We start from the raw sequence: 12,307 nt of genomic DNA, 5'->3' as shown, positions 1-12,307 counted from the left end.
GTCCAAGAATGCACCAAATGTGCCCAGGTGTGCAAGGCACTAGGACTGGGATAAAAATTTGGCCGAGGGCATCCTGAACCCTAATGGGCAGGCGGAAGGGTGTTGGTACGTCACGTTGTAAATAGGTTACGAAGGACAGACTGGCTGAAGATGGAATCTTGTCTTCCGGCTTGTCCAAGCAATATAGGGACTGCAAAGGTGTGGAGAGAACGCCAGGTGGCAGCCCTGCAAATGTCAGGAAGCGGCACCGATCGTAGGTGTGCTACTGAAGTCGCCATGGCCCTCACAGAGTGTGCTTTAACACTGTCTTGAAATGGAATGCCCACTTGCTGATAGCAAAAGGATATACAGTCCGCCAACCAGGAGGAGAGAGTCTGCTTACCCACAGGCTGCCCTAACCTGTTAGGATGGAAAGAGACAAACAGTTGAGTGCTTTCCCTGTGGGCAGCTGTATGGTCTAGGTAGAACGCTAGAGCCCGTTTACAGTCAAGGGTATGCAGAGCCTGTTCTCCTGGATTGGAATGGGGCCTGGGAAAAAAAGGTAGATAGTATAATGGATTGAGATGAAAGTCCGAAACTACCTTAGGCAAAAAATTAGGGTGAGTGCGGAGTACTGCCTGGTCCTGCAGAAGTTTAGTGTAAAGCGGATAGGTAACTAGAGCCTGTAATTCACTAACTCTGCGAACCAAAGTGATTGCTAGTAGGAAAATCACTTTCCATGTGAGAGAGCGAAGATCACAGGATTGAAGAGGCTCGAATGCTGATTTCATGAGCTGACCCAAAACCAGATCGAGGTCCCAAGAAGGGGCCGGAGGATGCAGTGGAGGCTTGAAGTGAAGCAAGCCCTTCAGAAAATGTGTTACAAGGGGTTGTACTGATATGGGTACATCCCCGACACCTTTATGGAAGGCAGCTACCACACTGACATGCATTCTGATAAGTGCCAGAGATAGTCCAAAAACTTCGTGATTGGACAGGTAAAGGGGTCAAGGGACTGAGAAGAGCACCATGACGTAAACCTGTTCCATTTGAAAGAGTAAGATTTTCTCGTGGAAGGCTTCCGTGAAGCAATCAGGACACGGGAAACTGGTTCGGAAAGGTTAAGTGGCTGAAGGATTAACCTTTCAACATCCATGCCGTCAGGGACAAGGCTTGAAGATTGGGGTGGCGGAGGCACCCGTCGTTTTGAGTGATCAGAAGCGGGTCCTTTCCTAAGGGAATGTGCCTGCGAATGAAGAGATCCTGAAGTATTGGAAACCCCACTTGGCGTGGCCAGTGAGGTGCTATCAGGATCATGGTTCCCTTGTCCTGACGTAACTTCAAGAGAGTCTTCGAGAGAAGAGGAAGTGGAGGGAATGCATAAAGTAGACCGGTTGCCCACGAGAGGGAGAATGCGTCTCTGGGCTGAGCGTGTTTGCTGCGAATGAGAGAGCAGAAGTTCTCTACTTTGCGGTTTTGAGGAGACGCAAAGAGGTCTATCTGAGGATATCCCCTTTGTTGGAAGATGGAGTTCGCTACTGAGGGGTTGAGAGACCACTCGTGCGGTTGAAAGATGTGACTCAGCTTGTCTGCCAACACATTGCCCACTCCCGGCAAGTAGGTGGCTCTGAGGTACATCGAATGCGAGAGATCTTCCGCCCAGATCTGTGCAGCTTCCTGGCACAGAAGGAAGGAGCCCGTGCTTCCCTGTTTGTTGATGTACCACATGGCCACCTGGTTGTCCGTCTGGATCAGGATAACTTGTTTTGAGAGGTGATCCTGAAATGCCCTGAAAGCATATCTGATTGCTCGAAGCTCCAGGAAATTTATTTGGTGTTTGGCTTCCTCAGGAGATCAAGATCCTTGTGTCTGCAGATTGGCCACATGGGTTCCCCAGCCAAGGTTGGAAGCCTCGGTGGTGAGAGTTAATTGAGGGTCTGGAGCCTGAAAGGGCAAGACTTGGAGGAGATTGATCTGATTTTTCCCGCAGGCTAGAGACTGACAGAGTAAGTCGGTTATGTGGACAATGGTCGACAGGGGCTGAATGCTTTGAGTCCATTGAGACCTTAGAGTCCACTGCATGACTCTCATGGTAAAACGGGCCATTGGTGTGACCTGAACTGAAGACGCCATGTGTCCCAGGAGGATGAAAAAGTGGCATGCAGTCGTGGAGTGCTAAGACTACAGCTGGTGTGCAAGAGACACGAGGGTGAGAGCTATGTGTCGAGGCAGAAAAGCCTTTGCCTGCAAGGTATCCAAGTCTGCCCCAATGAACGACAAGGTTTGAGATGGGACTAAGGAGGATTTGTCGTAGTTGATTAGGAATCCTAATGAAATTAGAGTGTGTAAGGTTAAATTGAGGGACGACAGAGCAGCTTGCTGAGTGGGAGCCCTGATTAACCAATTGTCTAGATAGGGGTAGACGTGAACACCTTGAGTCCTGAGGAAGGCTACAACTACTATGAGGCATTTTGTGAAGACTTATGGTGCAGACGCTAGGCCGAATGGAAGCACTCGGTACTGATAGTGCTTGGGGCCTACTAGAAACCTCAGGTATTTGCGATGAGATGGAGTTATTGCAATATGAGTGTATGCATCCTGGAGGTCCAGAGAGCAGAGCCAGTCTCCTCTTTGTAGAAGAGGAAGAAGCGAGCCTAAGGTTACCATTTTGAATTTCTCTCGCTGGAGGTACTTGTTGAGGGCCCATAGGTCCAGAATAGGACGAACGTCTCCCGATTTTTCGGGGATTAGAAAGTACCAGAAATAGAATCCTAGGCCGTGCTGAGAATAGGGTACGGGTTCTATTGCCTTGGACTGGAGAAGGATGGAGACCTCCTGATCCAGAAGGATGGAGTGATCGGATGTTCTCCGCGTTGGTAGAGGTGGGGAGTCCGGTGGCATGGAGAGAAAGTTCAGATGGTAACCCTGAGGATTGTTGCCAGTACCCATTGTTCTGAGGTGACTGAGTGCCATATGTTGAAGTGGCACAGTCTACCTCCCTCTGGTATGTGAGGCAATGGAAGCTGGCTGCTGCTCTCTAGGTAGAAGTCAAAAACCTGAAACAGGACCTGGTTGAGGAGCTGCTTGCGGTTTTTGTTTCCGTGTCTGACGAGACTGGGCGTTTTGAAAAGGTCTTGTGGAACGGGATCTGGTTGGTGGTGGGTAGGTCTTCTTCAGGCGGAAGAATGACTTCTTAGAGTCCATTCGGAAGGGCTGTTTTGAAGAGTAGTCAGAAGGAATCAGAGAGAGCTGTCTTAGGGTCTCATGATGGTCCTTAAGTTCCACCACCGTCAGTTGAATCTGTTCGCCAAACAGATTATCTCCTACACAGGGTAGGTCAGATAACCTGTCTTGTACCTCAGGGCGAAGGTCGGAAGACTTGAGCCAGGCCCATCTCCTTGCCGAAATAGCGGCTGCAGATACCCTAGTAGCAGTGTCAAAGATAGCATAAGAATCTGATCTCATGCTTGCCTGCCTCAAAACATAGAAACATAGAAATGACAGCAGAAGACCAAACGGCCCATCCAGTCTGCCCAGCAAGCTATGCACTTTATCCATTTTTTTTTATTTCCCTTTTTTCTCTCTCCCACCTGTTACTATTTGCCTCCAGTACCCTCCAGCCCTAATTCCCCTCCACCCCACCACCAATGTAGAGAGCAGCGTCGTATCTGCATTCAAGTGAACATCCAGCTCAATTAGGGGTAGCAACTGCTGTAACAAGCAGGCCACACCCCTGCCCCATACTCTTACCCACCCCGGTTTTTTTTTGTTTTGTTTTGGAGATGGCAGCCCTCCATCCTTCCGCTCCGTGAAGGTGGAACTCCAACCACTGGCATTCCACTCCGTGCAGTGTTTTGCTGCCTCCTCTTTATTCATGCCCTCTAGACTTGATGGATCCACAGTGTTTATCCCACGCCCCTTTGAAGTCCTTCACAGTTTTAGACTTCACCACTTCCTCCGGAAGGGCATTCCAGGCATCCACCACCCTTTCTGTGAAGAAATACTTCCTGACATTGGTTACTAGGGTTTGGAGCTGATCTTGAAATTGCTGAGGCAGGGAGTCTGTGAAATCTTGTATCTGCTTAAAAATGACCCTATTATATTGTGTCATATAGAGCTGATATGCGGCAATTCGGGGAGATGAGCATTGATCCTTGGAAGACACGGTGACCAATGGCATCTAGAAACATCTGTTCCTTGCCAGGGGGAAAGAAGTGTGAGGCTTTGATCTCTTTGCTCTTTCTGTGCAGATTCTACCACTACAGATTGGTGATCCAATTGAGTTTTCTGAAAACCCAGAGCTGACTGCACCAAATAAGTAGTGTCAGCTTTTCTGTGGACTGGAGCAATGGAGCTAGGATGTTCCCAGTTCTTCTTGAGGAGATCCAGAAGAACCTGGTGGATAGGGATGGAGGTTATTTCCTTGGGAGCATCTAGGAATTGTAGCAACTTCAGCATCTGATGTCTATCATCCTGTTCAGTCTGTAATTGGAAGGGAACCAATTCAGACATTTCCTTCACAAAATATATAAAGGAAAGGTCCTCTGGAGGAGAACGCTTTCTACTTTCAATGGGTGAAGGCAAATAATCGGTGTCTGGGGAGGAATCATCAGTCCAGGTGACATAGGGATCAGCACCTGCCCCTCTAGGAACTAGAGGAGGACGGGGTGATGGGATACCAGAGGGTCCTGGTCTAGGCTCCGAAGGAATCGAAGGAATAATTGGAGGCACAGATGAAGGCATCGAAGGCACTGGCGCAGGCATCGAGGCATGGCTCTGTGGCGCCGACGGGTGTATTGGCACAGATGGTTGGACCGGTGGCGATGGACGTATCGGCATCAATGGCGGAGGTAGAACTCCCGATGGAGGGATGCGGAACGGTGTTTTCTCCTCCCAATGACAGAGTAAGTGGTGAGGGCACCGGAGCCATCGGCGACCTGGGGTCCATCGGTAGAAAAGCAGCAATGAGCACTTCCATCCTACCAATGCTGCCGAAATCGGGTCGGTTCCACAATCGGTACCGGTGTGTGTGCCGGAGGAACCTGGAGTTATTGCATCGCGTTGTCGATGGCCTCCTGAACCATCCGGTCCAGTTCTTCTCGGAGACCTGGAGCAAGCAGCCCCAGCTCTGGAACAGAAGAAGGAGGCAGAGGCATAGCCAGAGGGACCACCATTAAAGGCGGAGTCGCGGCTCCCGATACCCTGTCGGGTGAGGGTTGCCTCGGTGACCCGGTCACTGAAAAGGTCGGTGCCTTTTCGGGACGGGGTTTCTTCGACGGTGGCTTAGACTATGGCGAGGTCGATGATTTTGCTCCCTCGATGGTCCGAGACTTTCGATGTCGATGACTATGTTTGTCTCTGCGATCCCCTCGGTCCTGAGGGGGAGTAGAGGGTGTCAAAGGCCAAGATGTCGTCGATGCCTGCGCGAAGTTGACTGAGCCGGTTCTGACGACGTGATGCAATGGACGTAGTCGGAGTTTGAGCACGGAAGAGAAGTTCCATCTTCTCCATTGTGGCCTTGCGACCTTTTGGTGACATTAGGGAACATTTGGTGCAGGTCAAGACATCGTGCTCTTGTCCAAGACACATTACACAGACTTTATGGGGGTCTGTGATGGACATGGTGCGATTACAGTCCGGGCACCAACAGAACTCAGACGCCATGGCCATAGAAAAAATTGAACCGCGGTACAGTCGACGGCCAGTAGGCCGCGAGGGCCAAACTCGACGGAGAATGGGTAAAAAACTTACCGGAGTACCACGGCTTGAAAAAGTTGAAGGAGGGACTCCTGTGGGGCAAATTAACTTTTAGTAATTCCGTGAGGAAAATTCCTGTCAGGAATCACTGCAGAGCTCCTTAACTGCGAGGCTACTGCTGTGCGGAAAAAAGAAGACTGAAGGGGGACCCCTGCTGGCTGCAGGGTTAGTGCCATGCTGGGCATGCCCAGTAGGGGCCAATCAAAGTTCTAGAAACTTTGACGAAAGTGTTCCGTGATTGGGCTCCATCCTGTGATGTCACCCATATGTGAGGACTACCATCCTGCTTGTCCTGTGAGAATGCATGGATTATTTAGGCCAGCTGCCATCATTTACTATGTTACTATGATATAGGGTGATACACCAAGGAGCCTTCTTCTGTTTCCTGATTTACTGATGGTTTGTGTGTTGACTATTTCTGCATAATCACTTCACACAAATGATATAAAGTAAGGTGACCAATTTGCTCCAAGAACTTTATAATATTTATCCAGTCCTAGAAAAACTGATTTGGAAAGAGCAAAAGTATGGTTGCATCATTGTGTCTTACAGCTGCCTTTAAAATTTGTTGAAATTCATCTACAAGTGACTGGCAGAAGTGTCAACACAACTTGCATAAGAGCAAGTTAACAGTATATTTACAAAGACTAAAATTGCTAGGCTTTGATTTTTAATATCAGTCTTAAAATTTCCTTGGTCTTAAATCTTAGCAGCAGCTATCCTCAGCAAAGAAAAAAAAATAAACATATTACAATAGAAATATACCACCACACAAAAATCACATATTACATATGACAATTATACATATAGTACAATAAAATGCTAGAAAGACAAGCTTACATACAATCAACCCAATTAAAAATCAGCCCCTCCTCTCAACTTTATTCAAAAGCTTGTAGAAAAATAATTCCTTCACCTTCTTCCTAAAAGTTAAAAAAAAACCCTCTCTTAATCTTGAAGAATAAGAACAGGACAAGTCCTAAGAACCTTTGAGCATGAGTTTAAAGAACCAGGACCAGATAAAAATGTATAATGGCATCATCTGATACAAGAATTTATCTCGAAAGACACCACAAAGAAAACTACAGAAATTAACTGGTCATAAGGGGGTTTCTGGTTACTAAGAACATCCACTCAGCATACCACAATAATTCTTGGGCTTCATCTACGTATACCACCTATCAATTTGAGACCACCAACGAACAGTGAGGATAAACTGTTTGATATACTTATAGTAGTACAATTTGAGTAGGTCCCTTGGGACTTTAGTTATTGGGATAGGTTACAGACAAAACAGAGAAAAATAAAATAAACAGGATAATGTCTTTTTCATACAGTGAATAATACTGAATAAGGTTGATATACTCTAAATTCAGTCTTAGAACAAATTGATTACCACTAATTGCAAATTACCACCAAAATTGTAGCATGTATTCTATATACAATATATCAATCTATAAGTTCAAGGGCCTGAACGATATATGGAGATGTATAAATGAAGCTCCATAAAACCACCAAGAGAATTTTTATTTATTAACTTTAAAAAAAAAAATCTCGTTTTGTTTTTAAGAAATATTATTTACTTCAATCAACTCAGTCTGCTGTGACTATACATTAGTAGTTTGTTAAAAGCAACCAAAACAAAATTATAGAAGACCATTTGTTATGAAATGGCAGAACGGCTAATATGAGATAAAGGCAGTTGTAAATTAACTCAAAATATTAAGAATGTGTATCAGTGCTACCTTTTTAAAACATTATGAGCAAAACAGCAACTTACATTTTTAAGACTGCTAGGAAAATCACTGGTCGGTGTTGTGTTTGAAGATCTGTTTGAACTGTAAACTCCAGAACTTGCATCAATCCATTTATTTTCGGGAGAACCTACAAGTTTGGTATCCATACTGGTAAGATTCAGGGTTTTATGGCTTTTAAATGGCAGGGAAGGTGGATCTCTGCCCCAGTCTGATTGGCACAAGTAATGAACGTAGACAACAGGGATGTCAAAGTATAAAGAACAAAAGTTAATGAAAATACACAGACATGAGACAGCAGGAAAAAAAAAAAAAAAAGAGTGATGAAGCAAGCAGAAGAAGAGTATGACAAAGGGTTAGGGCTTTTGCAAACAGACCACCTTCCCCAAACATGCAAGACAGAAGTCTCGAGAGCTGGCGCCAACAGATGCTGGAGATTTTACCAAACTATCATATATACAGTGCAAAACTCACTTAACTCTGCTCACTAAATGACAGTTTGAAACCAGGGTGAGAGAAAAAATAAAATTATTCCAAATTACCTTACAAAGCATTTAAGGCAGTTTCGTAAAACTTGTGAGGAATGTTAAATGAGGCCTGTACCATATATATGCACACGCACTGAATGTGACAGATACAGCAAACACCAAAACTACAAGGGGTTCATTTCATGAGTTAGAAATGACTTATCACTCATGAGTGACGAAGCCAGGTGGCCATCACTTGCATTTCAGGCCCACGTAGCGTATAACTGCCAGACGAGTCCTTTTAGTTCCCACATGAGAAAGTGCAAAACTGGCAGGCAACAAAAAAATCATGCTTATCCCACACCCCCCCTCTGCAAGATACAGAAGGCATGTGTTTATTTTAAAAAATAAGCACATTTAAAATGCAGCCATATGAGGAAATTTACCAACCCTGAATGAAAATGGATTACAGCAGCTTTAATGAGAAATCTTATAGCCATTATCCATAGGTGGGCCTCATGTCTGTAGCCCACCTGTTCCAAGGTGGGCTACAGACATGAGGCCCACCTATGATTAAAGCCATGCCAGCATGATCACAATTCTACTTGCACCAAGAAAAGTTGTATCAGTTTTTCATCTGGAAAAAATATCCTATATCTGCCACTATTCTAGGAGTGCAAATACAATCCTTGAACTTTTGCAGCTTCGTTTTAAAACAAGTGTTAGTCAGATTGGCAAACAGTATTCAGCAGTTTGAACACTGTTTCAGTGCGCAGAGGCCTTATACTACGAAGAGCTATATAAAGTAAAATTGCATCATTCAATCCATTATTTAAAAAGCAAAAGCAAAAACAAGAACGCCCAGGCCTGTTCTTTTAAAGGGAGGAAAAAAAAAAAAAAAAGGCCCATTAGCACAAAAGCACTCAGGTCCAATGATAAAAATAGTTCCTACAGGAAGCAGACTTAGCTTGCAAGGCTCCCACCCATTACAGAAAGCTTGCTAAAAAAAAAAAAAAAAAAAAAAAAAAAGAGGCAAAGATTATTCACTGCAAAGAATGCACTTTGGTTTCCCTGGGAAACAACTCACCATTCTTTCCATATCGTCTGACATCCATTACCAGGTTTCCAGTTTCCAGGGCACTGCCCAACGCTTCCTTCCACTGACTGTAGTCCATACGCGAAACCTCTGTGCCGTCGATGGCCAGGATTTCATCGTCCACACGTAACTGGGAAAACTCTGCTGGGCTCCCTGAATATGCAAAAGGACCAAATAAACTACAGGTAGAAAACCAGAATCCGCCCCCCAGCCACCCCCCCCTCCCCTCCGGTGCACAGGCTGCTTCAACTCAGGAAAAGAAAAAAACGTTATTGTTCTTCCAAAGTAAAAGCGAGCAAGGAGGATTCTATTGGCTCTGAAAGTTTTCAGAACACAAGACATGACTGCATGTCCCTTGGACTAATTATAATACTAAGACTTATTTTAAAATTCTTTAAGACCTATGGTGCTAAGATGAGATGAAATTTTTTTAAAAAGCCACAGGAAAATTGTAGTTTCTACACAAACAAATGGCCTCAAAATAAAGGACGAAGCACTAAACTTGTCTGTGGTTGCAAAATGTGAAGACACCTTATTCATTAATTAAAAGCAAATATGCATGGACTAATGAAGAGGGATTTTTAGAAGGCTCTTTCAAACCATATCAACTCAGACGTCCTGCCAACAGTTTGCATTTATGCAGCCCGGTGATACCAGTCACCTAAACATGAAAGTAGGGGCTATTTATTTATCTCACATGACTGCGATTCAGAACCCACCAAATTTGGGTGTCTTGAAATACCACTTTCAAAGCCAGATTTTCAATGCGCTATATTCATCTTAAACCTACAAAGGGAGATTGTTAGTGTTGTAAACTGCCGCTCTGTATAGGTTATCCCCATATCTTTCTTGGATGCAAAGTTATCCTTTCAGTGCGGTCTGGGGTTGAGCCACTGCTCCATGCAGGTTACCCCAGTATTTTCTTTCAGTCTTCTTGCCAATAAGGGATCATGTGTGTTTATCCCATGCTTTTTTTTTTTTTTATTCTCCACCTCCTCATTTGGTAGGACATTCTGTGCACCCACCAGCCTGTGAAACAATATCTTCCAATGTTTCTGAATCTATCTCCTTGTAGCTTCAAGCTCTGACCCTAACCTCTATAGCTTCTCTTCCATCAGAAAAGGTGTGCATTAATATCTTTCAGATAGTTAAATGTTTATTAATGATAAAAGTCATGATAAACAGACTTTTATAATAATTTAACACAGACTTACCTTCTTCAACCAAGTTCACAAACACTCCATTACTATTCCAGGTGGTTTTAAACCCAAAGCCATGGCTGCTACCAGGTCTCTGGTTAATGCTGACTCTCATATCGCTGTACTGCTCCTGAAAAACAGAACACGACACCTGAGTATCTGTTTTCACAGTCTTCAACATCCAGGGAAGTTTAGCCACTAAATAAACAAGACTACACACAACATATGCTTTAATTATCTAGCAGCATAGTGGAATGGAAGCACAAATGGGGGTTTTTGGATACACAATTTCATGGCTAAACACACCTTCAAAACAGAGTACGATAAGAAAAAGGACTGCTTGGATGTCTAAAATTTAATATTTGGAAGAAAAAAAAAACATTCATTCTGCTAGGATTTCCTAAATACTTTAGTATGGTGTGGCATGATCTTGCTAGATATAGTATAGTAATGATGGCAGAAAAGGACTAGATTGTCCATCCAGTCTGCCCAGCAAGTTTCCCACGTCATTATCTGCTGCTCCGTGTAGGACACCCCCATGTTTCTGTTAAGGGTAGTAACTGCAAGCTCTGTGCAGGATATTCCTAAACCTTATGTTAAGGGTATAATATTTACAATCGAAACCAAGCAACTGTCAAACCCATAACAAATTACTGCTAGAATATCTTTACCGGGTGAGGAGCCTTCTTGATAATTCAGACAATGATGCTTGACATTCTTTGCTTTGGGACTTGGCCACAGAAGCCGTCCTGTGCTTTCTCTCTTATGTCTGCATGCCAATACCCTAGACCTTAAAAGTTAGGGCCTATATCTATATTCCCCAACCCTTCACCCCCCCCCCCCCAAAAAAAAATAGGGAGTGATGTTGCAGTTGCATCAAAAGCATCAAGGCTATTAGCTGAGGGTAGTAATTCCTTGCCTTCTGTTAAGGGCAGTAACTGCTGTACCGTGTAGATTACCCCCATGCACCCTCTTCATTTGTCCTTTAGCCTTCAGGGATCCACAGTGTTTATCCCAAGCCCCTTTAAATTCTTTGACTATTTTCTTCTTCACCACCTCCTCTGGAAGGGCACTCTAGTTATCAACCACCTTCTCTGTGAAGAAATGTCCTGATGGTTCTGAGTCATCTCCCCTGGAGTTTCATTTTGTGACCCCTAGTTCTACTGCTTCCTTTCCAATGAAAAAGGTTTGAAGTTCATAAATCATTGAAACATTTTAGGTATCTAAAGGTCTGTTTCATCTCTCCCCTCCATCTCCTCTCTTCCAGGGTTTACATATTCAGATCCTTCAGCCTCTCCTCATAGGTCTTCCAATACAGACCCCCATCATTTTGGGTGCCTTTCTCCAGACCGCCTCCATCCTGTCTCTATCCTTTTTGCGATATGGGCTCCAGAACTGAACACAGCACTCCATAATTTAAGACTGCACTGAAAGCTGCGCTATAGGGCCTAATTTAGTAAGACATTTTCCCCCTTTCTTAAGCTGAAGCAATAAAAGTCGCTCAGCCTAGCGCACAGGTTAACCTGTGGTTGCACGCATGTTTTGGATGCACTAGACTAACACCCAATGCAATAAGGGTAAGCACATCCAAAACATGTGTCCAAGCAAATGTGTAGTTAATGGCGCTCGTTACATGTAAAATGCCATGTAGATGAGGCTATTAGTTATTAGAGATGTGCAATCGTTTATCACGAATTAGGCAATTGCAACGAAATTGCCTAGTTCATCGTGGTTCGGGGGCCCCGAAACCCAAAAAGGATTTTCACCGAACTTCAGGGAAAATTCATTTTTCTGGTTTGTGTGGGGAGAGGGGCACTTTTTTTTTTTTTTTAAATTAAAAACCACCCCAAACATTAAGGTTAAGTATAATACAACCACCCTCCCCCCATCCCGATCCCTCCCCAAGACTTACTAACATCCCTGGGGGTCCAGCAGAGTCCCGGGTTCCATTTGTCCCGGTGTGCCACTGCAAGCCTTGCTCAAAATGGTGCCGAATAGCCTCTGAACTACTATGTCACAGGGGCTACCGGTGCCATTGGTCAGCCCCTGTCACAT

At 44.6% G+C, this 12,307-nt stretch overlaps 1 protein-coding gene across 1 annotated transcript in view; it reads right to left on the bottom strand.

Annotated features, from left to right (window-relative positions):
* Nucleotides 1-12,307, bottom strand: part of LMO7 (LIM domain 7) — a 374,915-nt gene that overhangs the window by 51,066 nt on the left and 311,542 nt on the right. The window contains exons 18-21 of the mRNA XM_029603031.1: nucleotides 10,268-10,382; nucleotides 9,045-9,206; nucleotides 7,513-7,701; nucleotides 6,196-6,202 (exon numbers count right to left, since the gene is read on the bottom strand). Coding sequence (XP_029458891.1) covers nucleotides 6,196-6,202; nucleotides 7,513-7,701; nucleotides 9,045-9,206; nucleotides 10,268-10,382 — 473 coding nt within the window. The remainder of the gene's footprint in view (nucleotides 1-6,195; nucleotides 6,203-7,512; nucleotides 7,702-9,044; nucleotides 9,207-10,267; nucleotides 10,383-12,307) is intronic.

Source organism: Rhinatrema bivittatum, chromosome 5, assembly GCF_901001135.1.
Source record: "Rhinatrema bivittatum chromosome 5, aRhiBiv1.1, whole genome shotgun sequence".
Lineage (NCBI taxonomy): Eukaryota > Metazoa > Chordata > Amphibia > Gymnophiona > Rhinatrematidae > Rhinatrema > Rhinatrema bivittatum.
This window is presented reverse-complemented; position numbering and strand designations above follow the sequence as displayed.